This window comes from Suricata suricatta, chromosome 10 (genome assembly GCF_006229205.1).
Source record: "Suricata suricatta isolate VVHF042 chromosome 10, meerkat_22Aug2017_6uvM2_HiC, whole genome shotgun sequence".
Lineage (NCBI taxonomy): Eukaryota > Metazoa > Chordata > Mammalia > Carnivora > Herpestidae > Suricata > Suricata suricatta.
The window spans coordinates 89,593,581-89,617,749 of NC_043709.1; the positions used below are offsets into that span (position 1 = coordinate 89,593,581).

Genomic DNA, 24,169 nt, shown 5'->3' on the forward strand with positions numbered 1-24,169 from the left:
GTAATTAAACTGGGTAGTTTACTCTCAGGAAATGAAGAAACTGCTTGCCTGGCTGGATCCAACCTTTAGCTTGGCTGAGTAAACAAAAGCACAAATTCTTCTTTCACTTTTTCTCTCCCGGGAGGGGTGAGACTTTGGGGTTGGGGGGAGCCAGGAAAACAGGGGGTTTGCTGAGGGTTAATGGTGTTTTTCGCAAAGTGTCAGCGGAAGATGATTAAATTGCACCTCTTGTTCACCAGATCACTTTGTGTGCACTTGTATATTTCATTGTCGGCAACCGCTGATGATCACATCTGTGCAGTACATTAAGTGGCAAGCCTCTTCATCTGCGCGGGGTTTTTCTGATGATTTTTTTCTGTGAATAATTCATATGATTATGAAGAGAAAAACTGCTATTTTCTATCTCTCTCTCTCTTCTGTAGCACAGATTAAAAAAAAATCTTGCTGTAAATTGCGTGATTGGGGAGATAGCCTGCTTTCAAATAATTTAATTCATGACAAAACCTAATTACTGTCAGGTAATACCCTGTCAGCTTTAATGCATTTCATCAGTCATAATGAAAAGAAGAGCATTTTATGACCCATCTAATTATCATTACATTTTAGGGGAAAATGAATGGCATGGAGCTGAATGTTAACTATTCCATTTTATTCCTTTACACATGTGGTTTGGCATATTATTCACTAAGTTCCTCCTCTCTCTCTCTCTCTCTCTCTCTCTCTCTCTCTCTCTCTCCCCCTCTCTCTCTCCTCCTCTTCCCTCTCCCTCTCTCTCCCTCTCTGTCTCTCTCCTCTCTTTTCCTGGCTTGCAAGTATGAGTGTGGGGGAGATGGCAAATTTGAGAGGAAAAGGAAGATTGGAGGAAAAGGAGGGGGGTGGGAAATGCAATTAGAGATCTGGGTGTTTGTCCCTTAAAAAAAATAAGGTGACAAAGTGGTTAATGTCTTGCAGGTTGGTGTTGATATCAGGAATCTTACTGCCACAGTCCAAATAGAGTACTAATTACTGCGAATGATGTCACCGTAGGCAGAGGAATAATCCCATCATTTAATTAGTTGAATGATTTAAACAAAGATTTGCATAGATGCACTAATCAGTTGCCATGAATTACAGAGCAGCAGTTGCCAGCGAGGGGTAACAGATCATACAGTTGGAGGGAAAAAAAATCTCATCTCCTTGAACATAATTAATTTAATTGTCCTCATTAGCTGTACCATTTGTTTTGATTTTATTTCTCCCTTTCCCCACACATACTTCTCCCTCCCTCCCTCTTTTCTTCTTCTCAGTGCATTGGCTGAGAGAGAGAGAGAGAGAGCAGTGCGCAGGAGACACACACACACACACACACACACACACTCTGGGGTGTTTTCAGAGTGGCTGGAGCAGAGAGGTGGGGTAGAACAGTGGGAGCCGAGTGGATGGGTGAGGTGCCTGGGTGCCTGCTTAGACGGGCCAGGAAAGCCAAACTTAAGAAACCTGCCTAAGTACAGAACAAATCAACTGAAGGGGTTCTTATTAATCCGCCGTCTGTGACTTTCGTTATTTTTCAGGTTAGTTCTGAGTTTTCTTGCCTTTTAAAGGGAGAGGAAAGCAAACTACATACTCTTTTATTATGAGCTTTTAAAAAAGGGAAGGGATAAAAAATAAGTTATCAGTGCTGCTATTATTCCTTATGAAGAGACACATAATTTGGCCTAAATATTCATGGGGAGGGGGTGCTTTGATTTCTTTTTAAACTAGAACTAGATTGCAACTGATGGTGCTGAGAAGGAAAAAAGTTTTTTGAAGTTCAACAGTTGAATCTTTCTTGGCCCTTAAAACATTTCAGCCAGAGTCATTCAAATGTGGACTGTTTTTAAACTTGACCTTTGACAGGGCTTTATAAAATCTGGTGGGGATGCTATGATAACTACCAGAAAGAGAGGAGGACTTTGAAGTTTGAAAACTTAGGGGAAAAAAATAAGATATTTTAAAGCTATCAGTGGGCTTTACAGAGATAAAGAGGAGTGGGGAGAACAGAACAAATTTCAATTAAAAAAAAAGAAAAAACCTGCCAAGGCCTCTAAAATAAGCCTGTGAAGACAGGGCAGTGATGGTGAGAAACTCTACGCTCTCTGGCCGACTTAGTTGTGAAAACGTGTTTCTTGTGCTCTTCGGTGTTTTTCATTCTAGCATGTGAACTTGAAATTGCAAGGTGTTCAAGTAATTGCAAGAAGTGTATCAGTGGGGAGGGAGGGGGTTCGGTATTGAGTAATGCGTAACAAGTCCACGGTTTGGTTCTTGGGCCACTGGAGGCAGAGAGGAAGGGGAGGATGCCTTGCCCTGGACCCAGCTTGTGTGGCAGAACTGCCCTGCTGAGCCGCGACTTTAGAGAGTTCATTAACGGAAGTCAGAGACCGGGAACTGCAGCCACCCCCCAGACATGTCTTAAAGAGGACGGTTGTGTGTTTTTCCAGTGTGTTCTAGGAGCAGTTTGATTCTCTTGCTTTATTTTAATTTCCATAACCGGTAGCTTCCGAAGAAGTGGCTTTGGAAGACAGTTTGCTTTAAACGTGGCCACCTATTCCAAAATGCCCTCGTTGTTTTAGGAATCCGATCCTTTCCCTCCAGAGCTCTTTCGCAGGACTTCTGGACGGGGCCAGAGGTAGGGTCTTCCCCAGTCGACTCCTGCAGAGGTCACTTTTTGTGCGCGGGCCGTCCCCAGCGTTTGCGAGCAGCATATGCATGTGGCTGTGCTGACTGCACTCGCCGGCTTGTAAATTTTCACCCTGGGAAATTAGCAACAAAGCCCGATCTGTCTCGTGGCTGCTTTGCACTTTCCGAGGGCGGTTGTACTTGACTGAGCTGCAGAACAGGCACACGAGAGCGAGCGAGCGAGCGAGCCAGGGAGGGAGGGAGGGAGAGAAGGAAAGGAGAGAAGAGGGGAGGGGTGGGGGCGAGAGGTAAATAGTCTTAAATCGGAAGGGAGCTGCTTCTCTGTGGTCTTGACAAGCGCTGCCTGGGCTCCGCCGGCTCAGTAATAACTGAGTGACCTTTTCTTTGGCTGTATTATGTCTGGCTGGGAAGGGATTGCGTTTTGCAGCTGAGAGCCGGGGCTTCCTTCAGCTCGGCTCCTCGCGTGCTGCTGGGGTAAGTTGTCTTGAGCCCGGACGGAGAGAGACAGCCTCGGACTGCAGTAGCCTAAAAGGAGGACACCTGTGGCTCAGATGCGGTCAACACCATTACTTGGCGGATCCTCGAGGACCTCATTATTTTAAACTTAAAAAATAGAGACTCCCTCCCCCTCCTTTTTTTTTTTTCAAACAATGCTTCTTTTTGACCTTTCCCAAGGAGAAGCACTACAAAGCAGCCACTGTGCTTTCTGAACGGCCTCCCCCTGTATCGCTTAATTGAGAAGGTAAGTGCAGCAACTGTGCACACACGCGTCGGCTTATTTGTGGTGTGTGTGTCTGCGGGTGCGCGCGTGCGTGTGCGGATGTGGGTATTTTTTTTTTCTTCCCCAGCCTCTCCTAATGAGGCATAAACTGGGGCTGCAGCCCAGCTCCGCACTGCAACTTTCGCTCGGGCTGCAGCTCTGCTGAGACGGTTTTGTTTAAATCATGTGAGGCTTCATTATTTTTATGATGAGACATGAAATAGATGCAGGCGGAAGATGTGGAGGGAAGGAGGGAGAGCGGCTGCGGCGCGGAATGTCTCAAGTACGACTCGAGTGGATAACAGTCAAAGTTCAGGATGAGCCGCAGCATTTCCACACCCCTTACTCCCGGGAAGAGAGGGGCAGGGAGAGTTTGGAATTAGGAGAGGTTCGCTCCGGCCCGGCCCGCAGGGAGAGAAGTGCGTCCTAGGTGGGTTCCGGACCCCCTTCTGTGTACTTGCTGGAATTCGCAGCCCCCTCCCCCAAGAGTTGAAATCACAGTCTTGCGGTTCTTGTTGACACTTCTGCCTCTCCCCACTTTTCCATAAGAAAATGCGGTTCCTACGAGATGGAAAAGTGACCGTTTGCAGGGGGTGGGGGGAGTGGGGTGGAGAAGTGGCCAGGAGAGACAGGTTCCGTGGAACAAGGTGCCCATGTCCTAATAGGTGGAGATTCAAACTGATGCAGCACATTTTTACGGGGGCTACCCAGCTTGCTGTTATGAAATACAAGTCAGATTTATGATCTTTTTCATATTGAACATGATATGCTATGCTAACGCTGCATGTGACAGTTTAATCAAATCCATTTGTTACCACGAAGCTAAAAGGGGCCGCTGGGATTTTAGGATTACGGGCAGAGTTAGGGAAGCATGTGGCTTTGTCATTCGCCATCATTTTGCACACTGCCACACTGCGAGGGGCTCTGTGTGTGCGCTCTGTCTCGTCTGGCCGCCCTCATCCCTTCCCCCACCCCCTGCCGCCACTCCGACCCGCTCCCAAAGTGGCTTCACAATAGTCGGTCCTCGGCGGTGTAGGCTGCGCATCAGGTCCACACTTGAGCTAAATCCAGGAGACCCCCTTCTACCTTGGGCTCGGTGCTCAATGCGAAGCTGCTGCAACTCAGGCACGCCTAAGTCAACTCATGCAGAAAAAGGAGAAAAGTTTTGGTAAGGTTACAATCTATCATAGATGCACTTTGCCGGCTCTCGGCACTCGTGGTTGCTCAAAAGCTTTCCTGCTCTTCCGCTGCTTTTGTGTCTTTTCTAAAAGATCCGAAATATTATTGTTGTAACTGCTTTGAAAGACTGCTGCTTAAACCAATTAATCTTGCTGGGTGCAACAAATACTGCTACATTCTTTGCAAATCATCCCTGTGTGGCTGCAAAGACACAACCACAAAAGGCATAAACTCCGCAAGGGATTCTTTGTTAGAGTGTATGTATGTTTCTTATTTTTTATTATTATTATTATTTTTTTTTTTTTTGCATGTGAGCTGCATCAAAATTGAACTCAGTCTTGCAAATCTCTTGTTGGCCTTTGCCAAGCACTAGCACTTTGCTGCCATGGTAACTGTAATTAAACTGATAAGAGTGGAAAAATGTCAGTATCTCTGAGCCTTGCAGCTGCATTGGAGAAAAAGGGAATCAAATTGGTTCCCAGCTCCATTGCTCAAAAAGGGGAGGGGTGGTGAAAGGATGGGGAGGGGGTTGGGAGTTGAAGGGGCAGAACAGAGTTAAGCAGCTCCAGCGCCTGAGATCTGGGGACATCTATTTGCATTGTTGTCCCTTAGGGGGCTGCAGCCTGTAGGGATGCTCTGGGCCAGTGAACAGAGAGAAACAAGCTTTTAGGCCCAATCCAGTTCTCCAGTCGGGTCTGGGGGCTGGGGAGAGGATGAAGATGGGCAGGAGGAGAGAAAATCTTTTGTTTGGTACCTCTTGGCAATCGAATAGCCATGTTGGCCAAATTCTTTTAATCTGTGTCACTGCTCCCAGCTGCAGAACCTGCATTCCCATTTTAGCATCTTCCTGAGGCACCTCATCTCTGCCAACCCCCTTTATGTATTCCCCCTTCCTGTTCCTTCTCCCAAATTGTTCTCTGTGAATCTTCCGACAGGGACAAAATGTTTTCCGTTCACTATGTATAGTTAGTCCAAAAATATAAAAGACTGTGTCTGAGTGCTGCAGATCTTTGATTATGATGATTTTTTTTAAACCCCTGTGTGTTGTGGAGTTGTGGTTACTTTGTTGTGTTAACTACTGAAGCTGAGACCGCGCGGATGAATGGCACAGAACAAGGGAACATAATGGAGGCAATCAACCGTTAGGCCGCCTCACAATGCAATCCAGGCAATTAAAAGCTCACCAGAGTTTAAATGAAATGGTTCTACTTATTTCTGCACACCACACTGCACAGGCTATTATTTATGTCTTTTTTTTTAATTATGATTTCCCTTAAACTGTCAAATAACTCAGAATGGCAGGGTCTCAGAGGCAATAAGAATTTCCCTCAGAACAATTTACATGCCAATCTAAAACTAGTTATGAGTCCTGATGTGCTATGAGCAACTTGTGAAATGTTTCTCTGCCCCGACCACGACCACGTAACTCTACCCAGTCCTGTTCTTCTGGATGGTGAGGGGCAGGGTGGGGAGGGAGCCGCAGAGGCTTTGTGCCTTTTAGGTACATGGCAACGTAGTGACTACTAAATAGTTCTTTTTCTACAACTGTTAACTTGCAGAGTGTTGAAAAGATTTCCTTTTCAAGAGAAAGGTGATGATGTTCTCTAAAAGAAGGTACCAGGATGGAGTGTAAAATATCAAACTCCTTCAAGCCCAAGGCCAAACAGAATGTAAGAGTTTCAAATATTAATTGGCCTCCGAGTGCTAAATTAAAATGTCAACACAACAAAAACATTTTGTGAAGACAAGCAGGGTAGTGTTACTTGTGCCAAATGTTGGTATTCCTTGTCCTGGTTGCAAAGCATTTTGAATAAAGAAAGCTGACCTTCTCCGCTTGATGGTAGGACCTCAACTAAGGGACATACAGCTTAGCTACAACTAAAAGGGTTTAAAAATTTTTTTCTAGCTTTGTGATGTAAATAAATAGTAATAGCCTTATAAATTGGTGAATTCAAATAGCCAGTCATCTCTCTTGCTGTTTTCAGTAATGAAATATAGAATGTCATTTAGTAAATCCAAATTTCCCCCCTTCCCCCAGGTATACGGTTAAGAGACACTTGGATATGTTCTGTACCGTAATTAACGGGATTGATTCCTTATGGAACCTTGCTAGAAGACGGTAACTAGTTCTGATCAAAGAAACTTCATTTGTTAGAAGTTCTAGAGAGTGAGATTTAGCAGAGCTATCAAGGGTCATGATTAATCTACACTAGACCCTTAGCTCCTTCAAAGAAAGGGAACAGAGAGCAGGCTGTCGGAATACCACCTGCTCTTCTGTGCAAATCCAGCTGCTAGTGAGCAGTTCTGACTACCACGCGACGCACCCCGTGCAGCAAGAGCAGCCGCCCTGCTTTCTTCCCTGCCAGTCCCTAGTCCATCACTCTACCAGAGAACTTACTTGGTAATGGAAGTTCAACGCCGTAACAATATCATGTGCAATCCATGCATTATTTGTAGCTGGAAAAGTTATTCGGCTCTGAGGGTACAGTTCCTTGATGTCTCTTATCAATGTGATTAAAAATGAAAAAGGAGTGTGAAGGTAATGGAGGTGAAGCCTTCTTTGGGAGGCTTCAGAGGAAACTGAAGAAGGTTCAGCCACTTTGGAGGAGGGAGATACTCCAAGATAATAGTTGGCATTTCTCTTCTTGGAACTGTTTCAAGTGCATCTGCATTTGGTGTTTTGTAGAGTTTAAAACTTTATATACAGGAGAGGGAGCATACTATAGTAGTGGGATCTCTGGACTGTTAGAAGACCACCAAGTCTAGGGCTTACCTGTCATTCAGCATTGAGTGAGCCCTTAAACTCTCTTAGGCCTCTGTATCACACTTTGTAAAATGAGGGAGTTAGGAATCGATGTCTCACATTTTGTAGTACTTAGAATGAATTATTGGGTAAATATGAAGCTCTGAATAGTTGGTCCAGCTTTTTTTTTTTTTTAAGCCGGGTGTTTGACACTTAGGAAAGAAGAAACTCAAAGGGGAATAGCCTTTCACTAAACACATTTCAAGTTGTAAAAACTACAGAACCCAGCTGGACTCCTTATTTATGATGGAGATATAGCTCTAAAATAAATAAATGTTCTATGTCTGGTGCCCTATCTATAATATAATATGTTTATGTATATATGTTTATGTAATTTACATATATTTAGATTTTACCTTCTGTTGTTTTTTCTCTCCCCTGTGAAATAATTAAATGCGTGTTTAGGGTAATAAATTAATCCTGTACTTTCATTTTACATAAAAGCATATAGTATACTGTCAGGTAATCTGCCATTATAGAAGCACTGACTGATGTTTGTGAGAATAGATTCAGTTCTTAAATTGTAACATAAGGAACAATTTCAAACAGCAAGGACACAGAGGGAAGTCTTTGGATGCAAACACGCAGTGTAGAACTGGTGAGCTTTCTGGATGACTGTCCTGTGTGCTTAACTATCAACGGCCCCGCTGCTAAGTCAGGGTGGTGTAATCCCATTAGGGTGCCCTCTCCTCCACCATCAAGCCCAAATCAAGTGAATTCCTAACCAACAAAGAAAAACTCATTTTTGACTCTTCTAGACGGTGCACGGACTAGTTTGTTAAGTAGCTTTCTTTAAGATTATTGCTCACGTTTTCTTCCCAAAGGAACCGCTCTTCGTAGAGAATGGGGACACTATAAAATTATTTAATGTTACCTAACCTCGTGAATATGATGTCAACATCACGTCCATGTCAGTGGATGCTATGTACGACACGAAGGCATTATTTCCCCCCCACTGCCTATGTGCAACTTTATAAATGATTTAATAAGGGCTCTATCACGTTTGAGCCTTTTGTCTCCAAAATTTAGTTTGATTTCAGTATAGCTAAAAACAAAAGTCTACCGCTCCTTGTGAAAAACGATATTAAGTAATTAAACCTGTTGGAGGTCTTTTGACGTCTTTTGAGTCCTTCCTGTAGTCCCAGCTCTCGTTTTTTTTTTGTTTGTTTTGTCTTCCTTTAGGTATACAAATGCTCTCAGTCCAGCCAGACACCAAGCCGAAAGGTTGTGCTGGCTGCAACCGAAAGATCAAGGACCGGTATCTTCTAAAGGCACTGGACAAATACTGGCATGAAGATTGCCTGAAGTGTGCCTGCTGCGACTGTCGCTTGGGAGAGGTGGGCTCCACCCTGTACACTAAAGCTAACCTTATCCTTTGTCGCAGAGACTATCTGAGGTAGGAATCACCCTTGCACACCAGTGATGACTGGATTCCTTTTAAAATACTTTTGTAAGTGTATTTTTTGGTTTCATTTCCTTACTACCAGCTTATATTTCTGAAAGACGTTGACCTGTCAGCCTTCGCAATGTTGCCAGGTGCCTGTTATGCAAATTCGTACTCAAGTAATGGCCAGTAAGACAGCATATCGAAAGTGTCTTCCATTTGGCCTGCCTGGATGCTCCTGTTTAGAGCGCAGTTATTCCACCGCCCATATTGAAAGCACCAGTTCGTGGCAAGGATGTGGTTGGTAGAAAGCAGCATATAAGTGTTTTATTAAACCATACTGACAATATGGGCTGAGCCTTTCACAGAATTGCGCAGCAATCTTCCTGTTTCTTGTTTGTCAGAGAAAGTTCAGTTTGAAATTATCAGCTGGTATTTACTAGCATATTTTTTATACGGTTTGGACAACTTTCCCCAAGTGTGAATCGGTCCCCCCACCCTCAGTGGCATTCCAAGTGGTCATCGCAAAGCTGTCACGGAGCATTAATGGCCTCAGACTGGTCGGTAGCATTACAGAAATTAACGCAGTAAAGATCTCCATCATTATGAGGAAATGAAAGCCAGTTTCTAAACTGTGCGCATCTGAATGCATATATTCTTGCTTAAAAAACTATGAGGCCCACTACACTTGTGTCACAGCATTTAGCGCTCAATGCATGCACTTCTATTTAAGAAAAATTATTTTGCTTTTCAGGGAACTTTGTGACTTGATTCAGCTGCAAATTACATATATTAATAAAGTAGGACCTATCAAATTAGAGAAATGATATATGGCATCATTCGGGTTTTCATATTTGATACGATTAATCATTTTTCTAGTCTGACATTAAGCGATTTATTTTGAATTTTCTCCCTTTATGACACAAAATTTATCAATCAGCTGTAACTCCTTAACCATCTTGGTCATTTTGGGGAAGTGTTTTCTAGGGAATTTGGTGCTTCTCAGCATATAATTCAGTTCTTTTTAGCCTGATTTCAACTTTATGTATAAAAAATGTATCATTTGATTAGTGATAGTTTAAAAGGGTGAATCCAGCATTATTTATCAGAGTCTATCCTTCCCCTGCGCCCTCAGGATTGACTCAGCTGACAGCCTCCTGGCTAATTATGACCACTTGTTACTACCCCTCTCTGTTCCAAGGGCATAAAATAAGTGCAAGATGCCAACAGAGGGAAGTGACTCCAGAGCCAGGATTTCCCTTATTGTGGTGGCACGACTAATCAGAATTAACTTATTCTGTGAATTCTCTTAGAACTCCAGTCTTTGAACTTTTTCTTTGAAATCAGAATTTTTCTCTGCTCCTTGTGAATTAGAGCCTCATTTCCACATAAAGCATTCGCATTTGCTTTCAGTGATTTAACAATGCTTCCTAGCTTTGCTTTCTCTTTGCTAACCAATGGTCATAGCTTTTTGACTTTTTTTTTTAAATTTTTATATTTGTTTGCAACTGTGGTGTCTCAAGTGGATTTCTGTAACGCCAGTTCCAAAGCAAGGAGCTTATAAAAGTCTGCACAAAGTTAAGGTGTTCTAGTCCGCAATAAAGATACAAATTAAGTAAGGTTTACAGAACGTATGTTGAAATAACTGGATTTTAAAAATTTTAAATTTGCCAATGAAATACCTGTGTGGTGAGTTAAACTGTTGTGCAGTTACTAATATAATAGCAAGCAGAGAAGGAAACTTAGATTGTGTTCTGTTCTTCCTTATGATAATAAAAGTCTGCCATTTGATAGTCTCAAGTAAGTGTTTTGTTTAAAGGGATTTATCAAAATAATTTTCATATTAGAAATGCTTATCCTTCTCTAAGATAGATAGATGTTGCTTTTTGTGACACAACTTAGTTGATTTCTGGTAGACTCAAACTTTTAATGTTTGTTAACTTGTTAAAAAAAAAAACATACTCTTTCAAATAAAATCCCTGGTCCTGGTTGCCAATATATTCATTTCTCAGAGTGTAATTTCCTCTTAAATTGGTCATTACCACATTAATAGCCAGTTGTTATGTTAACAGCCTAAGGATTGTTAACATTTCAAACTAAGTTGTTAATAGTAAGCTTATTCCTTATTTAAACTGAAGGTTTGCTGTATATAATGTGACTTCTTTGGCAAGAAGTAATTCATCAATACTTAAAATTTGCCGAAGTGAAAATGGGAGTTGGTATGTGTGTAAAACCTGTGTTTTAGATTATGCTGCAGATGTGCCATATAGTTTTGTGTGAGAAGTGTGTATCTCTATGAAATTGTGTCGATGTTCAGAAGCATATGTCTCTTACTGGAAATTTAAAATAGTCTAATTCTTTATGTCAGATAGACAAATACAATTAGGCAAACTTTATTTACAAATTAATCTCTTTGAATGGTGTAGTCATTCAAAAATGTTTATTGGATGCCTGTGTGAAAGGCACAATTTTAGGTAATTAGATGAAATTAACTAAAAAATAATAAAGGTGTACCTAAAATTGTTACTATCTAATTGTTCATCAATTACACAAAATCTGCTAAATGATCAGTGAGCAAGATTATTCTGTGGCTGTCTTCTTGAGTTTTGAAAACAATTTTCCTCATTTCCCTCAGTGCATTTATTTTTTGTATTTTGCACAGTCAATGCTTAACCATTTAAATCCTATTGAAAAGTGCTTTTGTTTTGTTTTTATTTTTGGTGTTTGGATATTATGTAATTTCTTTGAGGCACCAGACAAGCCATAACTAACTTACAGGTTTGTATTTCTCTCTCAAAATCAGTAGGCATCTAATAAGAATATGAAAAATAATCAAGAAAAAAATAATTTTCTTGGTACTGGTAAATTATTGATTGTAGGTATTACTTGGGCCAGATAACTTTTTCAGACCTAGAGAAGAGTGAAATATTTTTGCCAGTTGTCTCTAAGTTCCTAATTAACTTCTCTTTTCATAAAAGAAAACAGACAACAAAAAAACAAACACTTTTCATGCTGAACAAGGAGTCTTTAAGTTATAACATTTTATTTGCATTACTTTGTGTTTTTAAGTTCTTTGAATAATGAATACAAGAATTTAAATCATAAGATACTTTCTTAGAGTATAGAAACTATTATTGTGGTAAATATGATTTCTCTCAGATTTTTCTCTCCGTGGTGGCACAATTAGCTTTATTTAAGAAAAAGAAAGGTGATCTTACCATTTATATACTGAGTTTCAGAACTCTACAGTTCACTTTTCATAACAGGGCTGATATAATATCTTTTATTTCTCTGTAGAATATACAATGCACATATCTGATGAGAGAGAATTTGCCAGTTTGTAGGATTGTTCTCTGTCTTTGGAAACTCATTAGATAAAGGAACAGAAGGATTGACTTTTTAAAACTTCCTCTATTAACATGCGTTACGACTTAAACTATGAAGTCAATCTGCCCATCAATATTTATACGCCAAGACCTAGAAACGTAGATGTTAAAAAATGTATCGGACACATTCATAACTTTTTCATTTTTAAAATTAAACGTATGACAGATTAGATGGGAGAGCATCTTTATACCTTGACCTAGAGCTCATAACCAACAGAATGCCCAAAGTAGATTAATAATTGTGTAAACACAGCAAACTTTTAGTGATGATGTTTATGGGACCCTCATCACTGCTAAGCTGTCCATCACCCTTGTCTCAGTTTGGAAAACATGAATAAAGTAGTGAACGTGTAATCAGAGTTTTAGAATTAAAATCCTGTGGTAAGTGTTATAAAGTGAGAATGAGGAGAAATAACAAGCTACTTTACTTTTCAACTTGGAGGCAGTAAAGAGTATCAGAATTTATCACTCAAGAGTTTGGCAAATTTTTGCTTTGTTGTTGTTGTTGTTGTTGTGTTAAGCCTAAAACTTCTTACTTGTATATTTTAAGCATCAAGTCTCTGTAGGCTGTATTTTGTATCTCTGAATGGTGTCTTACCAGAGAATGTATGCAAAGGTATTTGCTGTGACATATGCCATGGAAGCTGCTTATAGCTCTTCCTATATGAGAAGCTGAAAATGCCTTATGTAAAATTTAATGCAACTTGCTATTTCTATATCTGAGAATAATTTGTTTAAAATGAAACTGCTGGGAGAGAATGATGCTTCACGTTCCACCATGGTTGCCAATTAACAAAGAGCATTTGAAGGTGTTTATGCTGACTTCGATTTACATGCTTTAATAATAGAATAGCTTGCAAATAGAAATTTAAACTTAAATGCCACATAGAGTATTAATCTGGCTATAACTTTATTTCACACTCATCAAATCTTATGCTACTAAGTTTTCATATAAAATTTAATTTATATTAGTGCATAATTACAACCGTAAGAGTAAACACGAATGTGTTGTTAATATTATTTTATCTGACAGTTCACTGCGTGGATGTTTATTTAATGTTGAATAAGGTGTTTATTATTTTTTGTTTTCATTTTCCTCTTTTTAATATTATGAGGTAGAAAATATCTCCCCCAGAAATCAATGCATTATTATTATTTGAAAAATCACTTTTTATTGTTTTAAATTCTGAAAATTTAAGCTTTTATATGGAATGAAACTCCTCCCAAATGAACTTTTTTCCTACAAGCTTTGTTTCCATTTTCTTAACATTTATTATCATAATTTTTATCATATTTAAATGTCACACCTAATCTTAGTATGATGAAATATTTTAGAATATTAGTGTATTAGACTCCATGCCCTGTTAAAAAATCTTGTTATATTCCTTGTAAATGATCCTACCTTATTAACAGCTCTATAAGAAGTTGTAATTTTTAAGTTTACTTTTTTGTTTATTATGGGCAAGCATTATTGAATTTTATTTTATTTCAAACATTTTACACTCTATACTATTCAAGGACCAGTACAAATCAGGAATGATCATTTTATTTGGTACAATACTTTGAGAGAGTGCCCCTCATTTTTGGAAGAATCGGTGGATTTTCTAAGCAACAACTCCTCTGTAGCAATCTCTGTTAAAAATACTTCACACATATATAGAATTTCTCATTTGTAAATGTGTCTACAGTATCTTTCTGCCCTTGTCCTACAGTGCATCCATTTTCAGTGAAGAAGTGTGTAACATAACGAATTGTTTTAAGTTTCATAGCTTTTGTTTCGGCTTGTTTTATAGACAACATATTTCCACTGAAAATACCTCCCTCAAGAATATTGAAAATATGGAAATACTTCACACTGTTTCTATATTTTGACTGTCTGGTTTGTTTTAATCATTTACAAAGCATGGAATACTTCAGTCAGTATAGTTCTTACACATAAGATGGATAAGTTAGACATACCTGACTTAGCAGAAAAATACTGTTTCTACAAGTATATTTAGGATTAAATGCATCTGGAAGAAGTACATTTGAGAATTGCTAAAAATGCTAATTTTGCACTTTATAAATACATAGAACTCTGGGAAAGAATCTCTATTTTTGGTTGCTCTTAGTGTTTATCAAAGGAAGCCAGCACTTCATTTATAAACTCACCATTAACTCCCATTAAGTGACTAATAATAAATTTTAAAGTTATGTTTTGACTGCATAACCATAATTTATTAAGGAATCTCATTTTAAAAATCTGCTGAAAGTAGTAATTTGGTAAATGGTTTTGATGAATATATGCACTGCAGAAATGTATCGTGTAGCTCAGTTTTTGCCTCACTTGAAAGAAGAATGGCACAAACCTTAAGCAACCATTATACTTCCCCTCATTACACTGTGAGGCATCGAAATCTTGTTTTTGCCTTTGGTTTGAAAACATTTTCCAGTTCTTAGGAGAATGTCTTCTATTATTCAGAGTTATATATTAGGACATCATCCTGTCTTCCAAAAAAATCAGCTAACATCTCTCCCTTTAATTCATATAATAATCGTAAATGTAGCACAAGATCTTGAAAACAGGGAAGAAAAATAAAAATAGCAATATTCTTTGTATTCCACTGGCCAGCTATTTTTTAAACAACATTTTGCATTAGCCATGTTTCTTCAAAAAGGCATTTTTCTCTCATTTTAATTTTTATTGGCTTATATAACTGATTACTCCTACGGATACACGGAATTACCCCTTATGAAGCATTAAAGGGGTACTCTACACAGATGGTAGAATCTAGCCTTGGAAGGAACATTAACTTTTCATAATCGACTTTCACCAGATCACCATAGTTCGGCAGGCATTAGAACTTGAAAAATTAGATACTTGACGCCAGCTAATTTCTTAGTATTGTTAACTATAGCACTGACTTATTCTTACAGGGTGTTCACCATTCTAAAAAGAAGGACACATTTAAAATACTGTAGAATGGCTAAATACATTCCCTTGTGATTTTTATCACCCAATTCTGTTTTTCTCAGCGCTGATGGAGTGGGATACTGTCTGTTCTGTATCCATTTCCACCATCATAACATACTTTTTTCATGATTAACTATATATTTCACTTTTCAGGGTATTTATAAAAAAATTATTTTGAAGCAGAAGCTTACATCGTCAAGCAAAAACTGTGGCATTTAGATTTTTATTGCTGCATTGAGAGCAATTTGTTTTGCCTATTGAGGCTTTTTCCCCCCTTATTATTGATATTAATGGACAGCTTTCCTCTAAAGGATTTAGGACCGAAGCATATCCTTTTATTATATTCATCAAGTATATTTACTGTATTTCCAAACTACCCGCATCAGTCAATTGTGCATTCACCTGTTCCTTTTTGTTTTCTCCCTGTATCCAAAAGATCTTGACAGATCTTTTTCTTCTCAATAATATTTTTGCAGTTATATAAAGATTCCAAATCTCTTGCTAAACTTTTCTTCTTTCATAGTGCTAGTTTTTATGATGCAAAAACTCTAGCTGTGACTTTACTAGTTTAAAACAAAATCACACTTGAGATAAATAATCAGCTTGGAATAATCAGATCCCTGATTTGAAGTTGGAAAATTAACATTAAGCTCTGTGTATTAAGTTAGACACTAACCAGCATGTGTTGTTATGATTCAATTTAATATTAAAAACTCTCCAACTGGGCTACAGGGAAAATAAAAGACTCTTAGGAATTCAAAGATTATTTGCAGAGCAGTACAACAAAGCCATTTTTAAGTAAAATTGTTATTACTAATGCAGTAGAGCATCATCTACATTAAACCCATCCTACTAATAAAAACAGTCAGTTTTAATAAACATAAATATCAGATATGACAAGGACTAGTAAAGGGGAAAGGAACTTCATAAAATGTGCTAATGCTGACATCGTGTAGTCATCTAAATACCACTGAGAAAAAATAAACTCCCAACTCATTTATGATATGAGATCCCAATAGCCAACTTCACGAGGAAAAAGAAAATTTTAGACTTGCTAGTTTATTCTCATTTCCTAAAACTTTTAGAACAATGCCATGTTTTTATTGTAACAATTCTAACAGAGGTCCCTGCTGGTTTGGAAATTATTTTGTTCTCTTGTCCTAACATTTCAAAATCTTTTAAGTAATATCCCTTGATAGATGGCTCACATTTTCCCCAAATGAACAGACTGTTACATTTTAAACTACCTATGGCATTAGGCATGATGCTTCTTTTGCATTGATGAGCTACTCCATGAAAATGTATTCTGATGAATAGCTTTATATTAGACAGGGTCAGATGAGAAATTAATGCCTGTTACTTTGCTTGGATAAAAGGGGGAGGGAGTCAGAGAAATGGAAAAAGACAATCTTAATTTTTACCACCAAATATGTGGACTAGTTTTAGTGGGCAGGTTTATTTGTAATTTACAGGTGAGAAGTCCAACTGTACTGGGAACATAATTTTAAAGCCTGTAAGTATTGCATGTGAATATCCACTGAAAGATCATTTGTGGTTTGGGAGAAGAAATCAGAAGTTATTCAATTGCCTTAAAATTTGCAAACTAGTACCTTCTGAGGCTATTTATTAAAAAAAAGTTGTAAAGTTTCTGAGATCTAAGAATCCCAGCCACAGCACATCCTTGCTAAGTGGGTAGGAATAGAGTTTATATTTTGATCACATGCTTTGCTATCTAACAGTTAAAAAATGAAACCATTTAGTTACTTAACGAGTATTTGAGTGCCAATACTTCATTCCTATAAATGATTAATGTGGAATATTATATGTCTAATTGATGTTATATAATATATAAACATGGAGTTATTAATATTTTATTATGTAAAGAATATAGTAGTCGGAAAGTTGGGAAGAACTTAAAAGCAAATTATTTTTCAAATTTTCTACAATTGATATAATCACTATTTGTTGTCAAATAACTAAGTAAAATATATAAAGAGTTTTAGCCTGCCTGTTTTGTCTTAAGGAGGCAATATAGAGAACGAAAAGAGATATACTCAGAAGAGAATAGAAACATTTTGAGAAAGAGGTTATAAATGATATGGAAAAAGTAGGCTCTGTAAAAATCCTTTTGATAGCCAGTGGTCCTATAACAGAAGCTGAGCTTTGACCTTCGAAGTTACATTTTGGATGCAGAGTAAGCTAGAGTTAGCTTTGTAACTTCCATGCAATTTGCAATGTTTCCATCTCTTATCACAGGTATTGGCACAATCATCAGAGCTACAAATGACACCCCTTGTAAAATGCTTGCATCGTAGGCCCCCATTTTCTCATTCAACATTCTCTATTACACTGTAGGTACTGTACAGAGCCATAGAATACAGCACTGAGTAAAACAAGAACTACCTCCTCTCCCTGTAGAGTTTATATTCTAGTTAGGGGAAGCAGATAATCGACAAAATAAATCTTGAGTACATTCGGAGAAGATGAACACTACAGGAAAAATGGAGCAGTGTAAGAAGTTTGCGGAATTTGTATTGTGTATATGTGAGTTGACGAGGGGGAGGAGAGGGAGGCGGGAAGGGAGAATTTGGAAATTTAAATAGGCCAGACAGGGACAGCCTTGCTGGGATGGTGACTTGAGCGAAGACCTGGGAAGGTGAAGGAGCTAGCCATGGGGTTGGAAAGGAAGGACATTCCAAGCACAGGAATCAGCCCATACAGAGTCCTTGCAAGGGAAGCTTTTCTGATGTGTTTAAGGAACGCTAAGGATGTTAGTATAGTTGGAAGCAACCATTATGTTGTCCCAAGGTGCTCCCTGTTGCTCTTACAACCGAGAACGCCCCTATACTTTTCTAAATGTTCCATAAGGAAGTGATAATACCCCTGTTTGAGAACTGCTATCAGGCTTATTCAGATAGACTGTTACAGACTGCGTTCCATTTGGGATTACAGAACACATCAACAACATCTACACCGTAGTATTTCAAGGTGAAGTACAAAGGAGTGCCCATATTGATGAGCTAGGGCTGCCGACACAGCGTGTGGGAAGATAGCACCGTGACCTGAGATGTTCAGCTCTGTCCTGATCACAGTGTGACTGATACTTTTTGAATACTGGGTAATAAAAATTGCAAAGATGTGGAGTTTTCAGAAGCTCTCCAAAAGGTGATTTTTTTCATTATTCTTAAAGTCAAGCCAACTCTTACTAAATCTTTTCTCGTATAAAATATTTAAAATAACATATTTAATTATCATAAATGTTTCCAAATCCAGCGTTGAAAGAAAATGCCTCAAAGTCATATTGTTATTTAAAACAACTTACTTGGGGCACCTGGGTGGCTCAGTCAGTTAAGCATCTGACTCTTGATTTTGGTTCAGGTCATGATCTCACAGGATGTGGGATCCAGCCCTGTGTTGGGCTCTGCACAGACAGTGTGGCGCCTGCTTGGGATTCTCTCTCTCCCTTACTCTCTGCCCCACCCCACCCCCAATAAATAAATAAAAACTTAAAACAACTTACTTAATCACATTCTTGACAAGATGGGACAAATGTTACCTAAGCGCTCTGTTTATACTCCTGTTTCCCATTCCTAAACTAACCCGGGTTCACTAATTGAAGTTTCACATCAAGAAGAGCTAAGGATTAATCTTCAAAACTAAAAGATTAATATGCATTTCTAGTTGTGAGAGAGAGATTTGTATGTACAAACCAGCTATGCTTTTAAAAATGATAAAATAGCTTTAAACTTTAAATACAAATCAAAGTACTTCAGCCTGTATTTACATTTATAAAATGGGCTGGGATGCAGCCTGGGGATTGGCCGGAAGCTGTGCCAATGTGCCTGGAATCTTACAAAGAGGCACAGAATGAATGGGTGAGCTTCAGACAGTGGCCAGGTCACCTATACTTCATCACAAAGTCTAGAACATACTTTTCAGAAAGCGAGAGAAGGTAGTGGCCAAATGGCTTTACAAGTCTTTTTTTCTTTTCTTTTTTTTTAAATGTTCACTTTTTTAAATATTTAGATTTAAGTCAGTTAACATACAGTGTAGCGTTGGTTTCAGGAGTAGAACATGGTGATTCATCATTCTCCTGTAACACACAGTACTCATGCCAACAAGTGCCCTCCTTGGTACTCATCACCCTTTCAATCCATCATCCACCCACTCCCCTCCACCAACCCTCAGTTTGTTCTCTGTATTTAAGAGTCTCTTATGGTTTGTCTCCCTCTCTGTTTGTATCTTATTTTATTTTTCCTTCCCTTCCCCTACGTTCATCTGTTTTGTTTCTTCAATTTCATATATGAGTGAAATCATATGATATTTGTCTTTTTCTGACAGACTTATTTCCTTTAGCATAGTACCCTCGAGTTCCATCTGGCTTTACAAGTATTAATTCCTATTGTCACCTTGTATATCCTGAGTGCCATTTTTTGTTACAATTTCTAGCAGTCCTCCTATTTTATTTTTTTATTTTTTATTTTTTGCAGATGGGACATCTGTAGTAACTGCCATCTTGTCCTGGTTGAGTTAAAAGACCTGTTTTCCTAATCATTTTGTGATTCTTACCTACCAAAGTGCATCAGTTTGAGCTTGTTTAAGGAAAAGTTGCTTGGTCTTGATGTAATAGTTTGCTTGGTATTTAAATAATGTTGTTCATAGTAGTTATTAAACTAATGATTATCTTTGCAATAGAGACCACTTGCTTCTTTGACCAAACGTGTTAAATGACTTCTATTCTTGATTAATGGTAAATTTCTACAGTGATTTGAGGAAAAGTTATAGATTTTAAGTTGAAAATATATATATATTTTTTAAAGTTTTCTTTTGAGCATTTATCGACTGGGTGGTAAACAGAGACTTTCATTTCAACACAACTCAGTTTTTTACAGTGATTCTAGTCACAAGCTCATCCTACATTCATTTTAACACAGACAGTGTATGTGAAATCGTTTTACTGTGTATTTCTTATTGTTCTACAACATTGGGTATTCCCCCTTCCTTACCAACTATTATTAATAGCAAATTAGTGATCTATTCCTATCATGATGCATTCATCTGCTGGTTTTTACCTTCTGTATCACTTTATAAAAAGATGAAAGTCACACTAGTTCCTGTTAATTCCCTAAACATCTCCCAAGCTAAGTGAGCTTAGATTTTTAGAGGCATGTCAAGTAGTGTGATGGTGATGGGTCCAGGTTTAAAATCTGCCCTGTTCCTGCTGCATCCCAGCTGTATATTCCTGGGCAAGTCACTCAACCTTTTCAATTCTCAGTTTACTCAGCTGTAACTAGAAGAGACCCATTCATAGACTTGTTAGAGGATGTCCGTGAAACACCATAGGGAAAGATTTGAACACACTGATGGATCTTCCAAGGTGAGTTTCTGTTATTATAAACAAAAAAAAGAATGGCACTGAGTTACAAAGATAAGATCGTTGGAAAATTAAACACAAGGAGAAGGTTAAAGAAATAGATTGAGATATGTTGTTTAAGAATGATTAATAATCAAGAATATGAAAAGTGACTACTATTATAAGATCTTTTAGGGGTGCCTGGGTGACTCAGTTGGTTAGCGTCTGGCTTCGGCTCAGGTCATGATCTCACGGTTTGTGGGTTTGAGCCCCGTGTCAGGCTCTGTGCTGACAGCTAGCTCAGAGCCTGGAGCCTGTCTTCAGATCCTGTGACTCCTCCTCTCTCTGACCCTCCCTTGCTCACGCTGTCTCTCTGTCTCTCAAAAATAAATAAAAACATGTAAAACATTTTTAAAGATCTTTTACCAACGTTTCATTTACAAAGGAGATAGATGAAGAAATGCCTAAATACCATGTGCCAAATAGGAAAAAATATTTCATAGTAGATTTTATCAGAATTTGTTAAATTAAGATTATAGTATATTTTATATAAATTAGGATGAATTTGATATTTGAATCTTTCAGGGAATTATTGAGCATGTAGTTTTCTTTGTACCTGAAATGGTAGCTTTCTGACATATCTTCTGTACCTGTGAAAATTCTGTGGCCCTTGTAAAGCATTTTATTTAAGATCTCATAGGAAAGAATTATATGTAAAATTTCAGCTTGCTTTAGGTTGACTTTTTAGTCTTTTTAAAAACAATTTTAATGTATATTTATTTTTAGATGGGGGGAGGGGCAGCGAGAAGGAGACAGAGGATCTGAAGTGGGCTGGTGCTGACAGCAGAGTGTCCGATGCAGGGCTCAAACTCACAAACCTCGGAAAGCATGACCTGAACTGAAGTCTTGACGCTTAACCAACTGAACCACCCAAGTTTCCTTCATAGTCTTGGTTTTTGCATCTTTTTCCTCAAGTAGCAAGGACAGTTGAATGCCAGTATCGTTTTACTGATGTTCTTTTTCACAATGTTCTCTAAATATTTTGATTATGTCCCTCTATTCCTAAAGAAGTTAAGTATACACCTTTATTTAAATTTATATTTATAAATCTTAAACGCTCCATTGCACATTTTTTAAAGTACAAAAATTATTTTAAAGGATAAGATACACAATAGATAGAAACAGAAATGCCAATAATTATTTAAGCATCCCTGGGCTTTAGGGACCCCCAATTTGGAGAGAGCTGTTATTTTCTAAAAGCGTTGTAAGGTCATTTGAAAATTGTTTGGTAGTGATACTCCTGACTAAGGGGGGGGAGTATGAATACTTGGGGAAAGAGTTGTAAAAGAAAGATGTGGTAATTGTTCGAAAGAGAAGGACTCTATAAGCATGGGCTAATATGCCTAGCTTTGTTCTTTTAATATGAAATCAAGGGTTTTCTTTCTTGAGAAATGTGGCAAGGCAGTGGGCTCTTTCTAATGCTATACTGTAGCTACTGGCAATATTAATATGAGGCCGGGTTTCTCCCCCCTTCCCCCACAGCCCCCTATTCAGGACACAGGCAGATTTTAGACCGATAAATGCTAAGAGAACCCCATGTACCAAAGGCAGTGTTTACTGCATGTAATACATATCATTGTTTGTCTCCTGTAGTGAAAAATACTTGTGTCGTGCTGTTAAAATGCACTCTTGACAGACCAGTGCTCGCTATTATAGGGTCCATTGCTTAAAAAAATGATACACTGACAGAAATACAATTTAAGAAAATTTAACACCAAGGGTAGTCAACCATGTAGGCTACTATTAAGGGGCCAAAACTCAAGGCCAGGGGTTTATTTAAAAAAGAGGCACAGTTTATTTGCTGGTAGTAGGCAAAGTTAAAAGAAAAAAAAATCGAACTTGAATTCCTTGCTCTCTAGTCTGTAGAAAATTAATGAAAGCAACAGTTCAATAAGATTTTACTGCAGAAATGTTTAAGTGAAACATTTTAAGAATGCTTTGGAATTTTTAAACAGTTACTTACCATTTAGAAAGCTGTAACACTGTGATGCGTAACAAATTGTTAGCATTGGATCCTAGGCACACCCAGTGATTTTCTTAAAATGTGTACTCAGAGCTGGTTAATCTGAATCACTGCGTTCATTTCATTTTTGTGTGTGCAGCTTATAAATATATCTGAGATTGACAGGTCAGCAGCACCCACAATTACTACAACTTAAAATGTATGTTCTTGTCTAGGTACCATTATGGGCACAGTTTGGTGGTTAAATGCACTGGATTTGAACAAGGCCTTTTGAGAAGGAAAATAACCAAATAGGACATGTGATGAAATATGTTGAATTTCAGAAGAGTGCAAAATGTTCTAGTGAATAAACTACTACTGAGTGATGATAAAGCATGTGTTTTTTAAGCTATCACATGGCTCTATTATTAGGGGAGAAAATTCCATGAATTTAGATGAGATGTATTATCTAATTTTACCATTTTAGAAAGAAATCTGCCATCCAGTAATATTTGATGCCAACTGTGTACAGATTGCATGTTCCTTGGGGAGAAAGGTTACAAAAGTAATGCAATAAATAATCTGAGCTTCAAGGAGCTTAACTGGGGTATCAGAAAAATAGAAAAGCATTTTCCACTGCTATAGAGAATCAAAGATGTATATCTTGCATTCTGTACCTTGATGGTATAGTCTTCAGAGCGCACCTAGGATTGGGCCTTGAGAGGCAGTCGGTCTTGCCAAGAAAGGATATCCAAAGGTGAAATACAGGGTCTTTGTGGATCTCCTCCAGAATTCAGTTGGCCTGAATCTGAAATATTATACAACAGATTTTTTTTTTCTGTGAACACAGAAGGTAATGACGGTTGTGAATTTGTCCAAACACATTGTCCGGGGCCTCTGTGACTCAGCTGTTGGAGAAAACCCAGACATGCTTGCCGAGGAAGACTGTGACCCTTGGCTCTCTTTGCCACAGTCATGCAGTGGCTCTCTGTCTGTGCATGTGCTTCACTTAGGTTTCTTAAATTCCATACGTAGACTTAATTATACCATTCTACCTTCTCACCCTGGGTTCTTACTAGAGGTTACAATTTCAAATCCTTCTTTAAAATTCTTATTTCTCAAGTTATCTGAAGAAAATAGTTTTTATGTTAGACTACCTGAAAACCTGGATGTTAAGCTCTTTCTTCTGATAGTTTTAAATCTATCCTTTGGGTCATTCCAGAGAGCTATGCACTTGACCTTGACACCGCAAAATTTTCACAGGATTGTACATCAGGATTTTGCCATTATCTTGTGTTGAAGAGTATTTTAATGACGAGCTGCAAAATTTTCAGTGACTTAAAGATACTCTGGTGGGTTTTGTTTACTGTATCGCACAATGCCCTGCAGACTCATGTTTGAAATTTCTCTCCATCTTAGAGTAAAAAAAGTTCCTGGGACTCTAACTGATTAAATGGTGTTTTTCTTGGGCCTTGTGAATAATGTATTGTTTACATTTTCCCTCTTTTCTTTGTCCTCTAGGAAGCTCAAATCCAAACTTACTTTCTAACAACTGTCCAGAACTGCACAATATGTTAATATATTCTCCAGACTTTTGTATTCTCTTACCGTATTTTATTATGATATTTGGAGCTATTTATTTCATGTGAGGATGCTTTTTGATATCACTTAAATGAAATTATTTAAATAATTGG

General features: G+C 38.2%; 1 protein-coding gene across 4 annotated transcripts in view; it reads left to right on the forward strand.

Annotated features, from left to right (window-relative positions):
* Positions 1–1,410: 1,410 nt before the first annotated feature.
* The window catches only part of LMO3 (LIM domain only 3), a 56,973-nt gene continuing 34,214 nt past the window's right edge, over positions 1,411–24,169 (forward strand). Inside the window, exons 1-2 of one of the 4 annotated variants that reach the window (XM_029955735.1) lie at positions 1,411–1,550; positions 8,580–8,793. In XM_029955735.1, the coding sequence (XP_029811595.1) occupies positions 8,588–8,793 (206 nt within the window). In that variant the 5' untranslated portion in view covers positions 1,411–1,550; positions 8,580–8,587. Of the gene's footprint in view, positions 1,551–2,969; positions 3,398–3,596; positions 3,846–4,313; positions 4,584–8,579; positions 8,794–24,169 lie in introns of those variants that run through there. The other 3 variants (XM_029955734.1, XM_029955737.1, XM_029955733.1) reach the window with 3 other exon arrangements.